This window comes from Urocampus carinirostris, chromosome 8 (genome assembly GCF_059441175.1).
Source record: "Urocampus carinirostris isolate Australia breed hairy pipefish chromosome 8, RoL_Ucar_1.0, whole genome shotgun sequence".
In the NCBI taxonomy this organism is placed as follows: Eukaryota; Metazoa; Chordata; class Actinopteri; order Syngnathiformes; family Syngnathidae; genus Urocampus; species Urocampus carinirostris.
Window position 1 is genome coordinate 26,622,025 of NC_142356.1, and position 24,263 is coordinate 26,646,287.

At 39.5% G+C, this 24,263-nt stretch overlaps 1 protein-coding gene and 1 pseudogene across 1 annotated transcript; both read right to left on the reverse strand.

Moving 5' to 3' along the window:
- Window positions 1-700: 700 nt before the first annotated feature.
- Window positions 701-22,654, reverse strand: morn4 (MORN repeat containing 4). Its single transcript, XM_088343130.1, has 5 exons — window positions 22,522-22,654; window positions 18,665-18,736; window positions 8,725-8,839; window positions 8,552-8,661; window positions 701-1,507 (listed from the first exon to the last, which is right to left on the reverse strand). The coding sequence occupies exons 2-5, from the start codon at window positions 18,729-18,731 to the stop codon at window positions 1,353-1,355; spliced, it is 447 nt and encodes a 148-aa protein (XP_088199256.1). The 5' UTR covers window positions 18,732-18,736; window positions 22,522-22,654; the 3' UTR covers window positions 701-1,352.
- Window positions 4,200-4,313, reverse strand: LOC148361469 (U2 spliceosomal RNA; annotated as a pseudogene).
- Window positions 22,655-24,263: the final 1,609 nt, after the last annotated feature.

A 24,263-nucleotide genomic window follows, 5' to 3' on the forward strand; every position in this document is an offset into this window, starting at 1 on the left:
AATGATCCGTTATTACTACTATAAATACCGGACTACAGAGCACACCTGAATAAAAGCCGCATGTTCAAATTCAAGAACGAAACGCAATTTTGTCTTTGTACAAGCCGCACACGGTTTTAAATCCGCAGGCTTAAACCTGGCGCCAACCATGTGAAGAATTTGCCATCAACACATTTGCCTGCAGAAACCCAACGGCGCCGCGCAACCGGACACCTGAAGCCTTTTTCAGCTCAAGTTTTTTACGTCAATGTGACTTTTCAAGATGAAGACTACGAGAGTGATTACAAAAGCGGGCACCTGTATACTACTATGCTAAAATTAAAGGCGAATGAGGGCTGCGTCGCGTAAATTGTTAGACCGTATATTTTTAGACGACAGCGCCGAGGCAACAATACGACGGATAATTGTGCCGTATTGCAGCATACACGTTTTGTGGTGTTGTCAATGGTGGTAGCCGCGGTGATGGACCAAATTGCGTTTGCTTGTTCATCAAAGATGAAAGAAAACTCCAGCAACGGAAAAAGAAGTGTTTCTGAAGAATAACTTCCACTTCTGTTCGATTCAAATATATAAATTAAGAGATTGGTTTGTGGGTAAAAAAAAATAAATAATGTGATTATGAAGTCAATATTGAATTAAGTAAGATTTTTTCCAGTTAATCATTTGAGTAATGTAAAAAAAAATCCACTAATTCCTCCCCTAGAATGGCGTCATAAATGTTTTTAGACGTCACCACGGTGTTATGCATTTAGACTGCATGGAAAGGGGCAGCTGGTAGTTTTACTTTGTCCCCCTCGTGCTTGAAGAATTTGGAAACCGAGCCTCAAAATGAACATATATCTTTATATGTTTTCCTGCAAAAAGTGCAATAACAGATGCTGTTATGAATCATACAATTTAATTGGACCTTTCTGAACTAATCATTCATTTTATTGGTCAACTGTTGCTGGGCAAAACCAAAACCACGAAAAACACCGCAATTAAAGCCCCAATGTTTACAAGGTAGCAAAAAAAGTAGCGGCTTGTAGTCCGGTATTTCTGAACGTTTGTTTTTGCCGACTAAAAGCGTCTCTCTGACGCAGTGTTGCCACCATAGCAACAAGTCACAGTGTTGATATTATTACAGCGATCGGATGGGAACCCATCATATTTCTCAGTTGGAGATGCTGTCGGAAAAATCCCATTGTAAGCACTTTTGAGTTGTTGACAGTACTCAGGACAGGAAGTGTGTAGCACCACTGCGTAGGCATCAGGCTGACCCAGAAACAGAACACTTAACAGAAGGCGGATACGTTGGCAACGAGTCATTTTAGGAAACCTTCGATGAGGCTGCAACGTCATCGTGGAAGGCATCACATGGCAAGTGCGCGGGCTTTGGCAGCGGCCGCTTGAGCCCTCTGGACTGCCGCCTGGCTGCTCTCCCGACGTGTCAACTGGCTGCCTTCAAAGACTCCCTCAAAGACGCCCTCATGGCCGCCACCGCCGCCGTCAACGAACGTCAGCAATCCTGGCGACCAACATGATTTGTTTTGTTATACTGCAATTTCCATCCATTATATGCACTACTTGTCCTCAGTAGGGTCGCGGGGGAGCTAGAGCCCATCCCAGCTATCTTCGGGCAGTGGGCAGGGGGCACCCTGAACTGGTTGCCAGCCAGTCGCAGGGCACACAGAGACAGATATCTCACTCGCTCATTCACACCTAGGGACAATTTAGACCGGCCAATTAACCCGACATGCATGTTTTTGGAATGTGGGAGGAAACCCAGGCAAGCACGGGGACAACATCCAAACTCCACACAGGGAGGTTCGACCTCATGGCCTCAGAACTGTGCCGCACACGCACTAACCACTGTGCCGCCGTACTGCCCTATACTGCAATTTATTATTTACAAAAGCAACCTGTTGCGTTTTTACTGTTATTTTTAACTCCTTAACAATCCCAAATCAAATTGAATGCTTTTCTTGAATCGTTTGGAGAATATAGACGTTTTTGGTCTCTTATGAAAGGAAACACACTAAAGTTTTGTCCCAAAATGATATAATAACTGCAAATGCTACTAATATTGCGTAATCTAAGTTGAAATACACAAAAATATAATGTTTTTATTCTTGTCTGAATTTTTTTGCTATTACATGTCTGCAGAAGAGGGTAGCATGGGCTTGTTAGCTGGTACATTAGCATAAAACCTTACCTGGTGTCAGGCAAGTTTGATCACAATAGAAAAAAACTAACCACTGTATTTTCAGATTCTTCTAAAGGAATGGCAAAGCTTTTCCATAATTGCCTGTTTGGAGACGACCAGTTTACATCTCTAAAACCTCTGCAACTATGTAGTTTACTTTGGCCAATATTGTGAAAGAGTTGTAAATGTTTGACCTCTCTTTCCATAAGTCATTCACTGAATGTGCACACTTGCGCATGACAATCACGCGTAAAAAGGTATAACGCTTGTTTATTTTCAGCTCTGATTTGAATTCAAATTGTGACCATTTGAATTTGTCACTACTGGCAAAAGATTTTTGAAGCCGAAGAAAGTCATGTTGTTTTTTTCAATACAGGCCCTCATAGGCTATCGCAGAACTGTGAAAATAAGCTTGGAGGTGGTCGAGAGCTGTGTCAATCTAAAGGTCAGAGGCCACCGGCCATATTGGAAATCATCTGATCAGTCTGTTTATTTTTAAAAGGAAACTAAGGGGCAAAACGAACTAATTTCACCATGGATCATCATACGATGCAGAAATGCTTTTAGGGTGAATTTTTTTATCTGTCTGCATTATCGTGTGAGTAAATATTTTACACGGCTAGATTTACTGGAATGTTGTGAATGTAATGAGACCATGTTTGCAGGGAACATGTGGTACGAAAAGTTTAAATGCACTTTTCAGATTTTTATCAGATGTAAATGGGAATAATAACAAACACAAAAGGTCCCTTTCCTCACAAGGTTAATCCGTGTCTTGCCATAATTTTTCTCCGGTATTTTCTTCACTACAAGGCGCAAAGGACTATAAGGTGCACTAAATTAAAACCACAGTAAGAGCTACCATAGCACATTTTATACACTTAAACTTAGTGCAATGATTAGTCAGTCGATAAATGTCGCTAACCATGATGGCACAAATTTGTTTGCAATGAAAATCAAACTGGGCAGCACTGCGGCACAGTGGTTAGCATGTATGTGGCACAGTTCTGAGGTCATGGGGTCAAACCTTCCTGTGTGGAGTTTGCATGTTCTCCCCGTGCTCACCTGGGTTTACTCCGGGCACTCCGGTTTCCTCCCACATTACAAAAAACATCCATGTCAGGTTAATTGGCTGGTCCAAATTGTCCCTAGGTGTGAATGAGCGAGTGAGTTATCTGTCTCTGTGTCCCCTGCCCACTGCCCAAAGATAGCTGGGATGGGCTCAAGCACCCCTGCGACCCTACTTAGGATAAGCAGTGCAGATAATGGATGGATGGATGGACGGAAATCAGACCTAGGTAACACCAGTGGGAGGGATTTTTGAGGGTTATTGTTCTATCTTCGTTATTCATTATCCATTATCCGTTATCGGTCAGTTCATAATACGCTACAAAGCCTAGGAGCCGGGGCACTTACTTACTTACTTGAAAAACCCTAGATTTTTTTTTTTTTAAGTAAAACGAAAGAAAAATGGTGACTCGGCGGGTACGTGTTTAGCGCATCCGTAGCACAGTTCTGAGGTCATGGGATCAAATCCAGTGAACAGACTTCCTGTGCAGAGTTTGCATGTTCTCCCCTTGCTTGTGTGGGTTTGCCCTGGGCACTCCAGTTTCCGCCCATATTCCATGTTAGGTTAATTGGCCGGTGCAAATTGTCCCTGGGTGTGAACGAGCGAGTCATGTTGTATGTTTCTGTGTGCCCTGCAACTGGCCGGCAACCAGTTTAGGGTGTCCCCTGCCCACTGCCCAAAGATAGCTGGGATGGGCTCAAGCACCCCTGCGACCCTACTGAGGATAAGCCGTGCAGATAATGGATGGATGGATGGACGGAAATCAGACCTAGGTAACACCAGTGGGAGGGATTTTTGAGGGTTATTGTTCTATCTTCGTTATTCATTATCCATTATCCGTTATCGGTCAGTTCATAATACGCTACAAAGCCTAGGAGCCGGGGCACTTACTCTCAGCCAAAAGGCCAAGCTAAGGTCCTAGCCCTAAAGCCTTGCTGTGATCATTGCGAATGCACCGTTCCCGGAGGTACTGCAATACCGGGCCGATGCGTGGAGTGGACAGAGCAAGCTCATATTCCATCTCCGGATTGCAAAAATCGACTGAGCCATAATAGCTAAAGTACTAAGTTCAACAACATCAGCCGGCTGACAAGTCGTTGAAATTCGACTTATCTTAGATGTCAATCACTGAGAAAGCCCCGAAGCGTAACCACTAGTCAACCAGTGATACAGATGACATACAAAAGGCATTCGATTTTTGTTTCATTATTATACTATTTTTACGCAGGGTGCCAGAGAGGAATGTTAAAAAAGGGAGAAAACAGAAAGTCATCCTGAAAGATATACATTTTGTGTTGATAATAAATCAGTCTTAACGTTTATTTATATCTTATAGGACCACTTTCTGTTTACCCTTTTCCGTAATATTTGTCTCTGGCACCATGAGTAAATAACAAGATAAATTCTATCTAGTGGGATTTATGTCCCACTGAAGGTAATGACTACTTGTATATTATCTACATCACTGGTGTTCAAATGGTTAGGACTTAGCGCTTTCACCGTCGTGACCTGGGTTTGATTCCCCTTGCATACAATGTTTTGCGATTTAGGTCAGCGATTATTCGATTGAACAATCGTTGCACAAATATGGTAGTACACCGTACAACCTTGAGTAGTGACGCACACAAATAAATACTGTATGCATTTCCAGTTTTATCCACCAGTATATGACACTGTATAGGGTGCACCGGGTTATAAGGGCACTTTTATATTTCTGACCAACTTGGGGGGTTTAGGTGTGCTTTATACTGTAGATATATTTTGTTATTATTGTTGTGATTTTTTTTTTCTTTTTTGGTTTTGTGTTTTTCATGCTCCAAGTTTTTGGGTGGGGGAAAAGGAGGGGATGTAGCTGCTAGCCACAGGTCACACTCAGATGCTCAGAACACACTACACAATACACACTTAAAAGCAAAAGTATCTTTTTATAAGTTAAAATGTGTATATTTTGCAATGTTATACAGTGCATCCGGAAAGTATTCACAGCGCTTCACTTTTTCCACATTTTGTTATGTTACAGCCTCATTCCAAATTGTATTAATTTAATCTCTTATCTCAAAATTCTACACAAAATACTCCATTATGACAATGTGAAAACATTTTTTTTTTACTTTTTTAAAATTTATTAAAAATAGAAAACTAAGAAATCACATTTACATAAGTATTCACAGCCTTTGCTATGAAGCTCAAACTTGAGCTCCGGTGCATCTTTTTTCCACTGATCATCCTTGAGATCTTTTTACAGCTTAATTGGAGTCCACCTGCAGTAAATTCAGTTGATTGGACATGATTTGGAAAGGCAAACACCTGTCTATACAAGGTCCCACAGTTGAGTGTGCATGTTAGAGCACAAACACCAAGCATGAAGTCAAAAGAACTGTCTGTAGACCTGCGAGACAGGATTGTCTTGAGGCACACATCTGGGGAAGGATACAGATAAAATTCTGCTGCTTTGAAGGTCCCAATGAGCACAGTGGCCTCCATTATTCGTAAATGGAAGATATTTGGAACCACCAGGACTCTTCTTAGAGCTGGCCGGCCTTCTAAACTGAGCAATCGGGCAAGAAGGGCCTTAGTCAGGGAGGTGACCAAGAACCTGTTGGTCACTCTGTCAGAGCTCCAGCGTTCCTCTGTTGAGAGAGGAGAGCCTTCCAGAAGGACAACCATCTCTGCAGCAATCCACCAATCAGGCCTGTATGGTAGAGTGGCCAGACGAAAGCCACTCCTTAGTAAAAGGAACATGGAAGCCCGTCTGGAATTTGCCAAAAAGCACCTGAATGACTCTCAGACCATGAGAAACAAAATTCTCTGGTCTGATGAGACAAAGATTGAACTCTTTGGTGTGAATGCCAGGCGCCATGTTTGGAGGAAACCAGGCACCGCTCATCACCAGGCCAATACCATCCCTACAGTGAAGCATGGTCGTGGCGGCATCATGCTGTGGGGATGTTTTTCAGCAGCAGGAACTGGCAGACTAGTCAGGATAGAAAGAAAAATGAATGCAGCAATATATAGAGATATCCTGGATGAAAACCTGCTCCAGAGCGCTCTTGACCTCAGGCTGGGGCGAAGGTTCATTTTTCAGCAGGACAACGACCCAAAGCACACAGCCAAGATCTCAAAAGTTTGGCTTCAGAACCACTCCGTGAATGTCCTGGAGTGGCCCAGCCAGAGTCCAGACTTGAATCCGATCGAACATCTCTGGAGAGATCTAAAAAAGGCTGTGCACAAACGTCTCCCATCCAACCTGATTGAGCTTGAGACTTATTGCAAAGAAGAATGGGCAAAACTGCCTAAAGACAGGTGTGCTACACTTGTGGGATCATATTCAAAAAGACTTGAGGCTGTATTTGCTGCCAAAAGTGGATGAACAAAGTATTAAGCAAAGGCTGTGAATACTTATGTAAATGTAATTTCTTAGTTTTCTATTTTTAATAAATTCAAAAAAAGTAAAAAGAAAACTTTTTCACATTGTCATAATGGAGTATTTTGTGTTGAATTTTGAGAAAGAGATTGAATTAATACAATTTGGAATGAGGCTGTAACAAAAAGTGAAGCGCTGTGAATACTTTCCGGATGCACTGTACATTATACACATAGCATATTAAGTAAAGTTACATCTTTTTTGTTTTTACACCTGGGATTTGGTTTTGATTCCAGGCTGCTGATTGGCAGGTGTAGGGCGTGGACAACAAGTATTTTCGAATTAGAATTCTCTTTATTGACATTTTAACCCATCATATTTCGAAACTGCTTGGACTTGAGTAAGCCTTAGAGAGTTTCTGTTAAATGTTATCTAAATGCTGCGTTAATGTTTAACGCCATAAACATTTAGGACTCCACGTTGGCCACTCCTAAAAAAAACTAATCCAACACCCATTAGCAATTTGACAAAAAAGGCTTGTTTGTTTCGGGCACTCAGCAGCAGTCGACTTCAACCTTTTGTTATGGTACGGTCGACTGTAAACTGAGAAATCGTGTAAAAAGATCCAGGCTGTTTTGACTTCAGCAACAGGAATTTTTGGAGGTCATCTTCAACCACCAATCAAAGAAAAAATAAGGGCTTGGATTACTCATGTGAAATAGATAATCAACATTTTAGCATTTATACTTATTTTGGAAATGTGGAAAGGTTTTAGGCTAACACACATTTCTGTACCTTAAACAGAGTAAGTTTTGAAAGAAAAACAGAAAAACACTAGAGTGCTGTTTTTCAACCATTGTGCCGCAGGAAATTGCCCAATTTTATATTTGCAAAAAAACATGAAATTATTCCGTATAGTTGCTTACTTCCTAATTAGCTTGATAACTGTAACATTCATACAGATCAGTAGGTAGCAGTAGTTACTATCTTTTTCTTTTTAAATATTAATGATCTGGAATAAATTTTGTTTCAAGAAGCTGTTTAAAATCACACATGTAAAATCTTGCAAATAACTTTGATGATTTAAATTATTTTTTTATGGCCCGAAAAATCATTTTTGCTCATTTTCATTTTTTTTTGTGTTATATTTCAAGGAAAAAAAATACAAATATCGTAAAACAGGTAAAAAAATCGTAATATCCTCAGTTACAACTAACTTTTTGACCAGAATAAATAACCTGTAGGGGGCAGCACGGCAGCGCAGTTATTGGAATGTAATCCTCCTGTGCAGAATGTGCATGTTCTAACTGTGCCTTAGTGGGTTTTCTCCTGTTTCCTCACACATTTCAAAAACATGCATGTCAGGTCCAAATTGTCCCTAGGTGTGAATGAGCGAGTGAGTTGTCTGTCTCTGTGTGCCCTGTGACTGGCTGGCAACCACTTCAGGTTGTCCCCTGCCCACTGCCCGAAGACAGCTGGGATGGGCTCCAGCACCCCCGTGACCCTACTGAGGATACGCGGTGCAGAAATTGGATGGATGGATGGATGGAATGACCTCCTGAGCCACGGTGGCCACAAAAAACTAAAAACTTTATACCACCCAGAAAGGCAACATGATAATTTAAATTTAAAAAAAAACATGAAACTGGTTAGGGGAATTAAGTCTTGAATATTTTCGACATATGGAGTTCCGTGAGATTTTTCAATGAAAAGAAGTGTGTCTCAAAAAAGGTTGGGAAACACTGCCCCAGAGTACCTGATCATTTCAAACATTGTGACTGACCCCTGCCCAATCCCACCCAAGAAAGGAACAGCGAAACAGTTGATGACAGGAATTTTACTATTTCACGAAATTCTCGTCACTGGATGTATCTCTCTCAATATAGAGCAAAAAAAATTAAAAACAATTGTTTGAAAGGAAGCTCAATCTTACCAGAACCTCTCACACACCCGCTCCTAAAGTCACCCTCGAATGTCATCCCATCAAAGCGCGTGAAGACGCCGGCACCCTGGAACTTCCCCTGAACAAACTCTCCTTCGTACCTTTATGGATCGAACAATTAATGACCAGCTTCCAAAGCAGTTAATGAAAGACCGGCAAAAGACCTGGAGCCATCTGCAAAGACCAGGACGCCACAGCCGTTGAAGAGTCCGTTCTCAAACTGTCCCGTGTAGCAGGTTCCATCGCTGAAGGTAAGCTGGCCGCGGCCGTGACGCAGACCTACGTTTGAAAACACTTTCAGCATGAACACGTAAATGGAACTGTTTTTAACATACATGCTTAGAAATTTTAAAAGTGAAAATGTAAACGAAATAGGTAACCAGGGATACATAACAAAAACCCTAGCATAGGTTCTTGAGACTTGAAGTTTACAAGACCAGAATAGCAGCCAAAGTTTGATACTCTGGGTGTTTTTTTTTCATAGACAAAGCCTAAAAATGACGTTTTTTGTTTAGGACACACCAACTGCCTGTTGTTTTTTAAGAAAGCCTTTCACCAACATTGCCAAGTCGATTTGTTTGGAAAAAGTTTAAAACTATAGCTAGCGTTATACAAGTTTTTAGGGTAGTATACGACCGTATTTGTGGGATAATTGATCAGTCAAAAAATATATCTGACCACAATCGCAAAACATTGGATGCAACGGGAATCTAACCTAGGTCAAAGCGGTGAAAGCTAGACCACTAGTGATATAAATGGAATACGGAAAGGCATTAGACTTTATCTCATTATCACATAATTTCTACTCATGATACCAGAGACGAATGTTTGAGAATGGAGAAAACAGAAAATTGTCCCGCTATACAAAAATAAACGTGAAAAGCACAATGAGGAAAACAACTCGTTTGGGTATCTGATAATGAATCAGACATTGAAGGACATTAAATAAATACTTTGTAAATTTAATCTAGGTACCGTGTTCATATTTCACGTTGTCAATAAATGACTTTAACCATGGCCACACATATTCAACGTTTGTCACAATACTTATCTTGCGCTTAGATAAAGTGAATCTATATTTTACACCAAATTTTAATCAAAAATTAGGGGTGCACGCTTTACACGAGTGCCTGTTATGCACAAAAAATTACGATGGTCCCTAGGTGTGAATGAGCAAGTGAGTTGTCTGTTTCTGTGTGCCCTGCGATTTGCCGGCAACCAGTTCCGGGTGTCCCCTGCCCACTACCCGAAGATAGCTGGGATGGACTCCAGCACCCCTGCGACTCTATTGAGGATAAGCAGTGCAGATAATGGATGGATGGATATATATATATATATAACTCCCCCCAATGTTGTGTCCTTTTGACAAAAACAACAATCATGTCAACCAGTTGCTAAGTGCAACCAAGCTTTAGGGGCTGTATTTTCATGTGTCCACTCAACTCCAAAAGCTAAGCAGATTTTAAAACAAACACCAGAAATGAGCAGTGAAGGGAATAAAATGAAAATAGAAACTAATTTACAAATGTAAATGAAAGTGGACACAACGTGCATGATCAAGACAGTCGTTCCTTTCTGAGATGACTGAAGATTATTTTTAGAAGCGTTGTATATAAATGCCTATAAACAAGGCAACACTCTCTTCTGGAAACGACAAATTGTACTTTTTTTTGTTTTGTTTTTATTTTTCTGACGGATTTGAGCTGTGAAATGCCGTCAAAGTGACACCTCCTGTCACGGCAGTCTCTGAGCTGTCCTAGATGACGTCCCCGCGGCGCGATGCTGACAAAACCACTTTGTCATGTCTCTTGTGTGTGCGCGCTCCAGCTAGGCTAACACAAGCTATTTTTCATTGGATGTCACGGCTGAGCGACACCAAAGACTAAAACACAAAAGCCGACATTCAGCATAGCCTCGGAGAATATCCCTGGTTATTGCAGTTAAAACAGGCACACAAACAACAGGGACAAAACACTCACTTTTTTTAACTGAGGCCATGAAAATAATATTCAAACTTTAAAACCAAAATTTTATCCTGATGTTAGGATTAGTCAAACCAAAATGGATGACTTTTTGTTCTATTTTCGGTATAGGTTTTTGAGACATGGAGTTGGAATACCAACCTCTTCATTGGTTTGCCGCTGACAATATAAATGGGTGCACATTTATCATATAAGATATACCACAAAAATTTCAAGTACCCACACCCAAATTTGACCTTAAAAGGCTTCATAAATGTTTCTATACATCACTGCGGTTCTTTGTCGTTGTCGAAAAGAGCAGCTCGCCTTTTTCCTCTGTGCTGCCTCAGGGAAAAAAAAAGAACCCACCCCAAATTAAAGCTATAGTGTGTAAAATGTAGCAAAAAAGTTGCGGCTTGTAGTCCAGAATTCATGGGATTGGTCTATTATTAAGTGATATTGGATGTTTAATCATTTATTTTGTTCATCAGTCAAATAACTAGTCTAATCAATGGTCAGTCAACTAATAGTCTGAGGCTGATGATTAACACTATGTCCAAGTAAGTAAATTAAAAAGCTTGTCAGTGAATTGGCAAGTGCTTGGTCAAACATTTTCAGAGTTGACGGTAAATGTACTATAAATTCACTCTGCATCTTCCCAAAGATAGAAGGGGGTTGGCTTTGCCAAGCCTACAGTAATACAGGAGACCCAATTCATAGACAAAAGAGGAAAAAAAGGATAGACTAAAACAAAACTAAGGACACCACTTGGGAACAATGAAGACTGGACGTTTAATAATGACTTGAGCATTGTAGATATTCTCAAACACTGCAAACATTTTTTGTGTGTGTGTGTGTTTTTTTGTCCTTTGATGCATTTAGTTTGTTGTTTGTTCGAAAAAGAACAGAATCACACTAAAAACTTCATAGTTACAAAAACAGTACTACAAGTTTAGGACTCAGATTGAAGTTGCTTTTGAACTATTTCGGCGATTGTTTTGCTTTCTTTTTTTCAGTCAGTAGGCTTATACTTGTGATATTTTTAGGGGGTGGGGATTTGGGGGGGCTGGCAAATGCACGTGTGCAAAGGTAGGCTTCAAAGCTGATCAGATGGAAGCTTTGAACGTGGAAAATAAAAAGGTATAGAATGTTTTAATGTGTTTCTTTTTCTGGTGTTTAGATCAATCCCGGACTGGATGGCATGTGATAAAGGACGTTGAGCGCGAGAAGAAAGCCAACTCATGAGACACCACCCCCATCTGAATATTCCGAGATCCACGGTCTTGTTTCACATTTGAATATTCCCAGCGGGGGCATGAGAGCAACGGGCACTCCTCGTTAGCAATCGAGACCGATAAGTGGCTGCAGGTTCGTTGCAGGAGTTTTAAGTGAGTAATGTGATTTATTGGCGTTTAGGGGGCAGAAACGGCTAACGTGGGGTGGGAGGGGGGGTTGTTATGGAAAGAGGAGGGGTGGAGGGCTTGTATGCAGCCTTATAGCGGCCAGCCAGTTTGCTAATGGCGAAGTAAATTAACGCTCCATCTGTCAGAGGAGTGCGATTCACTCTTTAATCTCAGCAGGCGATTTGGACCAGAGATTTGGACAAACTAAGTCCAGATCTCTTACTGAAGCCCGTCTCAAACACCCATGTGTGAACATATAAATACCTTTTAAGTATAAGCGTGTGTGTGATGTGCGCACAAACCCAAAACCGGGAAAGTATTTAAATGCTAAATGCAGCTTTAAGACACACCAGGAAGTACTTTCCAGGGAAGCAACCAACACTGGGAATGATCCGACTTAGATCAAAATTCTGATTTTTTTTAAGCTATCCGAATAAATTGTCAACATGCAAAAGTGACAATCAAACGACCCAGGATACATAGCATTTGCAAGCTATCTGATCGGCTGCGCGGAGCGCGAGCGACTTTACTATGCAAGCAGAAGTCGTTTCTGCAATTAATAAAAGATGATTTAGTTTATGTCATTCACTACAATCAACAAAGTACAGCGCTTGTTTCCTCCTTGTTCCAAAAGCGTGCTCTATTGCTGAGTGCTGTGTGTTTACACTGCCCGAGTTGTGCTCTTAGCATGAACTTGTACGATATGCTGTATGTATAGAATGCAATTGGGACAGAAATTAAAAAGCAAATGTCCAGGGGATATCAACCGATACACATTAGGCTTGTTTGGCAAGTACGTATGTGTACATAATTCATCTCTGTACAAAAAAAATAAATAAATAAATAAATATATATATATATATATATATATATATATATATATATATATATATATATATATCCAGGATGGAGAAGCTGCACGTGCACTGTAAACCACACACTCAATCAGACTATTCAAATGTGAACGCACGCACGAGTAATCAGAAAATAAAAGGACTAATCCAACCATTTATATCAGACTACTCGCAGTCGGACTGCGACCATAATCAATTTTCTGTGCGGTTTACCTAACCAGAATACAGGCAATAGTCCGATATCATGGGTACTTTTGAAGAAACAATGCCTAAAAATGAAGATACTTTGTTTAGAAAAGACCAACTGCCTGCTCGTTTTTAACAAAACATCTAACCAAATTCGTCTAGTCAAATAAAAAATAAGGATCAATTATTAAAAAAAACTTTTCTTTTTTTGTAAAAGTTGAAAACAATGGCTACAATTATTTATATATTGATCCCCCAAATCTTGTGCACTTTTGTTAAAAACAACCCCAAAGGCTAATGGCTAATGTAAAAAGCAACCCAAAACACTGTCATTTAAAACAATCAGAGGAATTAAGTTCTACTGTTTGGGGAAACCTCAAATGTTTTTGTATAAAGTATGCACTATAATCTCTAAAAATAGGGGTAACTAACCCTAAACAACCCTTAAAATGTGTTATTATTTACAATATGACCCCCTAAAAGGGTGTGTGTGGTCAAAAGCTTCCATCGAATGGATCCAATATGTGGATTGGTCTTTTTTTTGCAGGATATTAGGATTATTACAACTACTTTTTAATATGGAGTTGAAAAGACGGAGTGACTGAAAACCAACTGGCTTATTGATTACCCGATTGATTATCGGTAAAACTGACTGAGAAGCGTTTGACTAAATTAATGACCACATGAGATAACTGAGTAAATCAGAGATCCACAACGCGGTAGCAGCCATAGGCTCGCCCTCAGTTATTGTAACACTGCAACTTTATAGATATTTTTTAAAAATATTGGAAAAATACTAAATAATTCTAGGAATAAACACCCTTGAACTTATATAAACCAACACATATTAGGTTGAACACATTTACATGATCTCATTTGAGAGCGCTCATTGAGGATGTGTTTTTGTTTGAGTATTAGCATTTTATATTGGATATTTTGGAGTAGCATATCATCCATTACACATTTTGGTCTTCTTCACAACTTGCATCAGTGTTAAAAACTGTGTTTATTTTGATTGCTAGAATGTGGGTTTGAGTGACAGATTATCTCCGGATAATGTCCTGTGCTCAGACTTGATCCGTCCAGTCGGAACATAATCCGCGGTTCAGCTCCTTTTGGTCAGCGTCTCCGGCTAATTGTGGACTCGAAACGAGTGAGTGGGCGTTGAAAAGGCTTCCGGCTGTCATGGATGATTGGTGACCTACTTCCTGTAACCTGATTGCTTGCTGAATAATTCAGCACCACACACACTTTTTGTGCCACGCGTTATCGCTCAAAATCGAAAACTTTGACCAAATACTATTTTCTTCTTTTGAAATTATTAGTTTCCACTTGAAAATTAAATTCTTAATTCCGAGAAGTATTTTTGTTTTTTCTTTGCCCAAGTCTAGCTTTTCGAAATATTATCCTTTGTTTGCTAATGTTGTCAAATACATTATGCATTTACGTATTCGGTATTAAGCTTTATTATATTTAGAGACTTTCTGCAATTGAAATAAAAAAATACTTCTATGGTATTTCTGTGAGATTAATCCTTTTTGTCAAACAATGTTATTAAAATAATCTAATTTATTCCCGAAATGTCATTATTCATGACAATTTTCACCCTACCAATATTTTTTTTCTATGAACTCAATTTATTTCAATTTCCTACTTTTTTTTTTCTTGAACTTTCATTCATAAAAATGATCACTTGACCAGAAAAGCCACCATATGGAAAATATTTTAAAATCCACAGATCAAATTAGATAGAAATGTACCACCTTTTCCAAAACACTATCCACCCATCCATCCAAAATCTGCACCTCTTATCTGCAGTAGGGTCGCGGGAGTGCTGGAGCCCATCCCAGCTATTTTCGAGCAGTGGGCAGGGGACACCCTGAATTGGTTGCTAGCCAGTCGCAGGGCACACAAGGGACAAACAACTCACTCGCTCATTCACACCTAGGGACAATTCAGACCGGCCAATTACCCTGACATGCATGTTTTTAGAATGTGGGAGGAAACCCGAGAGCCCAGAGGAAACCCACGCAAGCACAGAGAGAACATGCAAATTCCACACAGGAAGGTTCGATATTATGACCACAGAACTGTGCCGCACACGCGCTAACCACTGTGCCGCCGTGCTGCCCCCCAAAACACTATCTTATTTCGCAAATAGTTCCAACTTTTGAAAGCTGAAATATCTTAGATTCATCCTTATCTCCTAAATATTCAGCCTCAATGTATAACACAATATTCAAAATAATACCACTTTCATTTCTCGTTTGATCATCCCTGAAAAATGAAGCATTTATCTTTAAAAGTTACTTAATTTTTGATTTACCACAAAAACTGAAACCAATTCTACCACCTCAATGGTTGCTCTGCAGCCGCATCATCATTTGCCGCTAAAATAGAAAGCATTGTCATTGGAACATGTCAAATGCATAATATTAAAAAGTGCTGTGCTGACGGTGCAAGATTATTGACAGTAAGATAAAATACCAGAGTGCTCAAGTGCTGAAGGCAGCTCAACAGCAGCGAAAACAAATACAAAAATAATAAGTGTTATGTAAAATTGAATAAAGTTATTATGGTCTTAATGCTTAATGCTGCGTAGTGAAAACAAAGAAGACGAGGCAGCCAAAGCCGTCGCCACTTTTTTAGTTTGCTGACGCGGCAGCGAGCATATGTTCACCCTTTTTTGCCTTGCACCATTTTACTGGACGTGTTGAACCTTGCCAAAGTGTTTAAACAACAACAAAAAACTCAGGAGAAGAAATACTGGGGTGGTGTGATCGCAAATCCTGCCGTGCGGCAGATGGTACGTATGCGTCATCTTTGCTTTTTTTCAAGGAAATGTAAGCCATCCAACAACTCTACAGTCAGAACGTGCTGATGATAAAATCCAAATCTTACGGAAAAAAAAATACAGCGGGTCTAGTCCAAGCACAACCATGGATGGTAATGAGACAGTTGTTAGATTGCATTAGCAAGCCATAATTGAAAACAAAGAAAAGAAAATGACCCTTTAAAAATCCTAATCGCTATATTCCGGGAATAATAGAAATTAATTAAAAAATATATAAAAATATGGGTTAATTTGTTAATTCCAAAGCACACGCATATATCTCATGTCGGTATTTCTATATGGGTCGGCAGTAGCTCAGGAGGTAGAGCGATCGTTTTAGGATTAAGGGATCCCAGTTCGAATCCCGGCTTGTCCGTGTTACATGTCGAAGTGTCCTTGGGTAAGACACTGAACTCCCCAATACCCCCAATAAGCAGGTTAGCGCCTTACATGGCTGCACAGATCACGGCCGCTATTGGGAAATGTGAAGCACAATGTAAAGCGCTTTGGGAAATCATTGACTTGAAAAGCGCTATAGAAATGCAGATCATTTCATTTCATTTCACTGTATGGAATGTTCATGCAGTGACAAATTCTCTACTTTGACTTGGAGTTACTTTCAGGAAACTGTTTATAAAGAGGATACAAGTTTAACACCTGGTGTGTTCTGCACTCCTCAAAAAACTTAAAATATAACAGAAATTAGGTCAAAATGGACTTGTCTGGGATTGATTTTACCCATTTTCTGTATTGTTTTGCTCAAAATGAACCATTTAAAAAATTTGACAGAACTACATATCACTATTTTGTTCTTTTCAATACTAGAGTTGTCTTTATTGTCATTGATAACAATGTAGTGAACATTGTTTACAATGAGATTAACTACGGCACCACAAGATAAATGTATAATAAAGACTCAAAAAAGAAAAAAAACAATAAAAAGATAAATACAAATATCTACAAGGTAGCAATTGGAGGCTGGCCCAAGTCGTAAGTGCACCATAACAAAACAAAAGTGCAATAACTTTTAGCAGCAACAAAATTCATAAACAATTCGATAAACAAAATCTGAATACCCATTTTTCTATACATAGGTAACACATACGGTATGTTTTTCACAGACTTGAGCGCTTGTTTAGGGTGGTGATCGCCCTGGGGAAGAACCTGTGTCTTAGTCCTTGTTTTAAGGGACGTGTAGCCTCTATCATATACCAGCAGGTCAAAAAGTTGGTGACCGGGATCAGCGGAGTCCTTTATAATGTTTTTAGGTACTACTGGTGAGTAGTTGTGAGTGAAAATATGGAGAATGACACCAATTTTCAAGGTTGTTTTAAATTGAGCAAACCCATTTCTTTGAGGTTGTTTACAACAAAATAGCACATTTTCTTTAAGGAGATTTGGTTTACCATGTTTTCATGACCATAGGTCGCACCGTGTTGAAAAGTGAAGTCCCCTTTGCTGTTTCTGTTTCTGTATTTAACGCATACACAGGGCGCACCTTACGATAAGGCACGGGTGCCTTCTGCTACAGCCGCCTTACAACAACACAGACAAGCATACAAGTGTGGGTATTTAAAAATACACCGGGGTGGTTCCTGTTTAAGTATTGATCACAAAGTAAAACACACGGATAAAAACTTTTTTTTCAGCTCCCTTCCAATTGCGGACCATCGATTCAATGATCTGTAAATCTCTCGCGGCTGATCCGTTTCCATGTTCTTCCACGTAGCGTATAAATCAACATATCATGGCAGATGAAAACACAGAGAGCATTCAGTGGAGGAAAAGTGAGGTTTTGGATTTAATTAATATTTTGGGGGACAACTGTGTTCAGCCTCCAGTAGCAATAATAATAATTTTCAAATTGATGGATACGCTAAGGTATTAGCATCCATGAGTACTTCCCCAAACAATGGACGCATCGGGTATGATGTCACGTAACCTCTTCTGCGCATGGAGACACTTGGGTTGGGGCATTCAAACAGGAGATCACATCGAAGTCAGAGTCATTTAGTTGGAAATGTGAACGATTTCACAAAAATATCGGATTTCACCCAAACAACGGAATTGAGTATGAAGTTGTTCAGTGTGAACCTAGCCTTATATACTCGACAACACCTCACCCTTTAGCAGTGGCGCCCACACAGCCTCAGCCACGTCTGAGACTTTTACGTGGCCCTTTTGGTTGTGAAAATACGGTACTCCAACAAAACATATTGTTGGGTTGTTTACCACAAAGTATTAGTAATTTTAACGAGTCATTTTGTTGTAAGTTTAAACAACAACAACTATAATAATTAGAACACAAAAACAATTCAAGGTAAAACTATTATTTTGGTTATGTTTGGTACACAACAAATTGCAGGAATTTGGGTTGTGTTACTAACAAAAGAACCACATTTTGGGCAGGTGACTATAGTTAAAAATGCACGTTTTGGTTCATAATTTTCTTGTAAAATACTCCAAAATAACCAAAATAGTCTCTTCAAATTGGGTTTTTAGTTTGGTGTGCAACTTAGGTGCTGTGACACAATAAATGTGTAAAAAGTGTCACTGGAAAAGCTAGCCGATGATACACGTGCAAATGGCGGAGGATGGGGAGCAATACATGCTGACTGAGTGATCTAATGTGTTCTCGTAAGCATACATGACATGACATGGCTCTCTCTTAGCTCGACCTCCAGGCCTCCTTGTCACAATGCGCTTACTTCAGCAGATGAAAAAAATCATACATGACCTACAAACGCGTAAGCTTAATCATTGTCATGCGTGGAGTGTGACCATGATGATGAAGATGATGAAGTTGAGCTGGGTTATCATGCAACCAAAACGTATGCGCCACGCATTCAAATGTGCGTCTTTCTTGCCTTCTCGCCATTCCCCGTGGTATTCCTCGCCGTTCGAGTATGTGAAGGAACCTCGTGTCAGGGTCATGGATCCTATACACACACCCAGACAGAAACACACACAAACACAACACATTAGCTTCAACACGGTGGATGCATGAAATATTCTCTAGCCAAAGAAATCAACAGGAATCCTAATAGTATTTCCACCCTCAGAAAATAAATCATTTTTTCCAATTTGTATTATTAAAAAACAGAGGAGGACATCACAGTTTTCTCGTTTGCCCGCGTCCCTGCGTCCTAGACGCATAATTTTTGCTAGGGACTCATAGTCTCAAATCGACGTGCGTCCCCGGGACGCAACCTTTTTGCCTCAAAATTGTCATTATTACCCGATTACTTTTTGTTAACAAAGATTTACTGCACTCCAAACTTTTCGTCAGGCAGGCTGCCATTGTTGTTTTGGTCTCGCGGTTCGAAGTCCGTCTTTTTTTAGAGAACCGGCTTTTTTGGCTCAACTCATTAAAAAGAGCCGGCTCTCAAACGGCTCACTTGCTTTGATGACTGATATTACGAATTATGTTGTATAAAGAAGTTAAGAAAAAAAGGAAGTATAAAAGGAGAAAATAAAAAAAGACAGGTTTGTGGTTATCCCTTTAATCGGTATATTACCAACAATAATTTGATGCAGAAAATGAATTAATAATTTGATGATTAAAACTGAATGAATATATAGATTTTCATTATATATTTGTCACCGATTTACAATTTCAACCTTGATAACACAAAATTTTGGGGACCCATAAATCTCTGTTGGGACCCACAGATTTTTGAGCATGCGAGTCCCCGGGACCCATTACTTTTCAGAGGTAAAATAAATACTGACATCAAGAACTATTAATATTACAGTGAATGTCAATTTGTGCACCATTATTTTATTTCACATTCAGATTCATTGAGCTGGTCCCTAAGCTACGTGGTTGCCGGTAAGGAATATAAAACATAGGCAAGGGGGCACTAGAAAAAAAGGATTTTCTGCTCACAAACAATTATGTTCATTTTAACAAGTATTTTTATAATATTACTGTGATTATAAACATTTTAGTACTGAATGGTAATGTTCTTCTAATAAACTAAAATGATATGTTAAAATGTTTTTTCCTTTTTTGTTAAGTATTGTCAAATATCCTCCAATAAAAGAAAAAAATAATAAGTGACAGACGCTCCCCTACTTTCGACCATTCGACTTAAGAAAAACGGTACATTTGAACATTTTTTTCGGGATGTGGAAAAATATCCAGACATTGCTGTAAGTGAGATTTTGTCTTGGGTGCACCTTTTTCCGAGTACAGGACACTACTGTAGTGCTTCTTTCCGCCACTTCCAGCGTGTGGTGGCGCTGTGAGAGGTCACCCAGTATCCACCCCGAAGAAGAAATCGAGCTTCTACTTCCTAGTTTGTGTGTAAACATTCTATACTGTATCTCCAGCGCGCTAAGAGCTTTGACTTTTTATTGTTTAATATTTCGTGCAACCATTCAATATGGTTGGTGTAAAGTGTAAAGAAGAGGCGAGCAGTTCCTTTTAATATGAAAGGGGAATAAGAACGCATAAAGCGGTTGAGAAAATGGTTGGAATGCTATTTTCCGGCCACTTCCTATCACGGAGGAGGACCTCTTGAAACGCATCTTCCAAAAGTAAGTTAAACTCAACTTTATTTATCTTTATAGAGGATATTCTTTTATGAAATGTTTATTTTTTAGAACAAAACAATACAGGTGACCTATACAAACCTTAAACATACAAAACATAGCACTGAAGCAACTCACGAATAAATTCAACTTACAAACGATCGACCGGAATCTCTTTCGTTAATAGGGCAGCGTCTGTACCTGATTTTAAGTTATTTTTCCTTGTTTTAAAAAACACAATCACTTAACTAAATATACAATAACATATTAAGAAAGAGTTAAATCATCTGCCAGCATATTAGCAGAATATTTAAAGAAAATCACTTGCAATATATGTTTTTTTTTTTAAAAAACCTTGTTTTACCACATCTTTCTACTTGGACGTTTTGCAATGAGTAGGTGATAATTGTCTTCTGTTTTTAAAATGGACAGATGCAAACGAGATTATATGTGAGATTGTTTTGTTATTTTGAGTATTATGCACTGTTTACATTATTGGTTATTTATATTTCATGAAGTGGCACACGACATTAGAACATCAGATTTTTTAGGAATTTTTATAATTTATCATGTTTTTTTATATTTTTATTTAACCATTGAGTGGGTGTGTGTACAGTATTTAGTTGTTTGGTGGGGATAAAAGGAGGATTGTATTTTTTTCTTGTGCATTGAATATTTTATACAGAACTTTAATTTACAGTTAATTGCCTGAGAAGTACATAAATTGATTGAACTAACATAAGTTACGCTCATGTTTTAACGTAAATCTTATTACAAGATAAAAGCACAACTCTACTTATCAAGTCAAAATTGGAAAAATGAAGATGCATTATAGTGAGAACTTTAGTCCAGTGAGGTCAATTTGGAAATCTGACATGAGCCAGTGTTACCGATTTTCAACGTATATTTCAGATGTTTATGGAAAAAAAACACATATTAAAATTTAGGTTGTAAGTGTAGGTCAGGGGTCTCCAACCTTTTTCAAGCTGAGAGCTAATTTTGTTACTAATTAGCATGGAGGGCACCCATGTTGATATGCATTTCTAAAATAACAACTTATAATACTATTACTATATTGTTGCTATGTTATTACCAGGTTAATAATTTAGAGTAGGGTTGAATAGACTAACTGAACCACAATTTTTTTTTACCAGCACAAGTGAGCTATTTTTAGACCAGGTTCGTGGGTAACTTAGCTGTCCATAGGGAGTACCATGGCACCACTTCAGAGACCCCTGGTGTAAGTAGTGCTGTACTGGCAATGTTTAAAGCTTCAGTGTGTAATATTTGACCAATAAATTGCACTGTTGTCTAATGCAAACGAAATCCAATGGCACAGTAAGCAGAAGATTCCAGACAAACATGGCGGACTACTATGTAAAACAGATACACAATTCTCGACCTATGATTTTGTTATAACATTTTTGGTATGGTAATTCATGTGTCTCTGCCTACTGTTTCCGTAGCATACCACATTTGCCTAACACGTGTAAGGTCCCCAGTTCGAGACCAGATGGAAACATATGTTGGCCAGGAGAGAGATGACTGCCAGCAGGCTGCACTTGCCCAAGACACACCACAGGAAATGGTGCCCCTATGACCCTTGTGGTTAAGGGGATCCAAATCACCAATTTAAATATTTTATTTAACTGAATGAATTTGTTTGTACCACTAGGAGGCACTAACGGTTACACACTGTCCCTTTAAACAAGAAGGGATTGTTTTGTTGGCTATCAATCTGCCTGGTTTATTGGTTAGGTAAATAATACTGTTGATTATGAATTATACACATTGATTAAATTATTATGATAATACAGCATATGGAATACAATTTCTTGTGTTGGTGAGCGTTAATACAGTACGTGTTCTCATTGACTTTGCATTCATTATGTATTGCTCGTCTAAGGGGTTTACTCTTTTTCCAAAAAATGTCACTACCCGTTGTATAAAAGTTTGGACAAATCCACATGCCTGCGTGTGTGACTTTATTCAATCGCATTGTTTGTATAATGTCGTTATTGTGTTGGTTGTGTGATGAGCTGAAGCAAGGAGGAGTGTCTCGTCTCCATCAAATGTTGCCACAGTAACGGAGCCCGGATTTCCTCTCATCTTGACGGCAACGAGAACGTAACAACCCTAACGAAAAATATGCAGACGGACACAGGGTGAATAAAAATGAAGCTTTTACCTGTAAAACAATACAGCAAAATCGGTTGTCTTGCTTCTACATTGCTGTACACAGCGCCGATAGATGGCAGAAATCTGCTTTAGCGGCAACAAATTAGCCCGGAAGTCGTGCGAAAACACAGCACCAATGTCCTGCTTTCCAATTGGTCGGTCTCCTTGTGTTGAAAATTGAAGCTCTACTCCAATTGGTTGTATTCTCCTTGCCCCGCGTACCGACATATTTGTCGAGGGCAAAGGGTTCAACGACTTAATTAGCAGGAGTGCTCTCCTTTTTAAAACGTTTGCCCTTGCTGCTTTTTATGTGCGGCGGGATTACAAAAGGCCGGTGAGCTTTCCCCCCTTTTAACGACAAGGTGCCATTTCGTGTTTCAATTTGGTGATTAGGGCCGGGATTTTGGTGAGTTTTATGGGACTTGATTTACGTGTGCGAGTAGTGAAAGGACAGTTCCACATCGCTCGTTCCAAGATGGTGTGGGCATTCAAAATTCGAGCTTGATGGCCTCCAATTCACTAAAATAGCTGACTCAGACTTTGTAGGATGGGAAGGTGACCCAAATTAAAATAAATATCTATATGCTAGATATGGAATCATTATTAAGAGGTAGGAGTCATTATTTCCGCAAGTGTTGGAATCCACTTCTCACAATCACCAATGTAGTACCAAAATATGTTGTGTATGTAGTCGGGTTGCAGTCGGATTCAGAGACAGGCACGGACGGTACAGTCATAGAGTGTTTACTCAACTTCTCCTTCGGTAGTTCTCTAGCACAAGTACAAGGCTGCGCATAAGTATACAGTGACACCGCAGGAAGGGGAGTGTATTACACGACACCACATATTCCCTTTTTGTTAGCATAGGACACAACAGTAGCATTAATCTAAAATACGCAATAACTCTTCGGTAAGTATGAGCTTGTAGAAAACATACATTTCAATATTCATTACCAGATTAGAGGTAAATATTTATCAGAGGTAAGCAATAACGTAAGGAACTATACTGTCAATATCGGTAAGCAAAAGTGTGTAAACCTTGTAAACTTAAGCAGACTGTATGAAGATCACATCATAAACAAACATGACAATTTTTTTAACAATGAACATTCATCATGTCTTTTTTTTTTTTTTTTTTTTACATCATCACATCTTTTCTGTATTTTTTTTTTTTTTTTTTTAAGTCACATAATCTTGAAGCCATGCAGGAGCATGTCGTATTCTCGGTGCACTAGGAGAGGGATGTGTTGAGGGCACAGTTTCAGTTTCGGGTGGCTCAGCAACTTGGTCGCTTGGCAGGAGGCAAGCATCATTATCAGGAGGCTGTGGCGCTGAAACAGCAGCACAGGTGGAAGAATGGGCAAGGTGGAAAGCATTCCACACCTTTCCATCAGACAGCAGATAAGTGGCTGGACCCTTTTGAGCTACCACTGTCAGTGGCTTGGTGAACCTTGAGTGTCCTTTCGCATTGATTCCAGGTTTGCGGATGCGAACCGCAGAGCCAATCTGGAAGCTGGGTGATTTTGCACCGCGACGTTTGTCGGTGTATCGTTTGGACTTCCGTTGTTTGTTTTGTATGTTTTGTAGCATGTTGCCTTTGTCAGCAGTGGGACGCATGGAGTGAAGACCTGTGATGTGAAGCTTTGTATTCAGTGGTCTACCATGCAACAGTTCAGCGGGGGATACTGAAGTCACGGCATGTGGTGTGGCTCTGTAAGTCTGTAAAAACTCAGTGAAGAAGGCTTTCAGTGG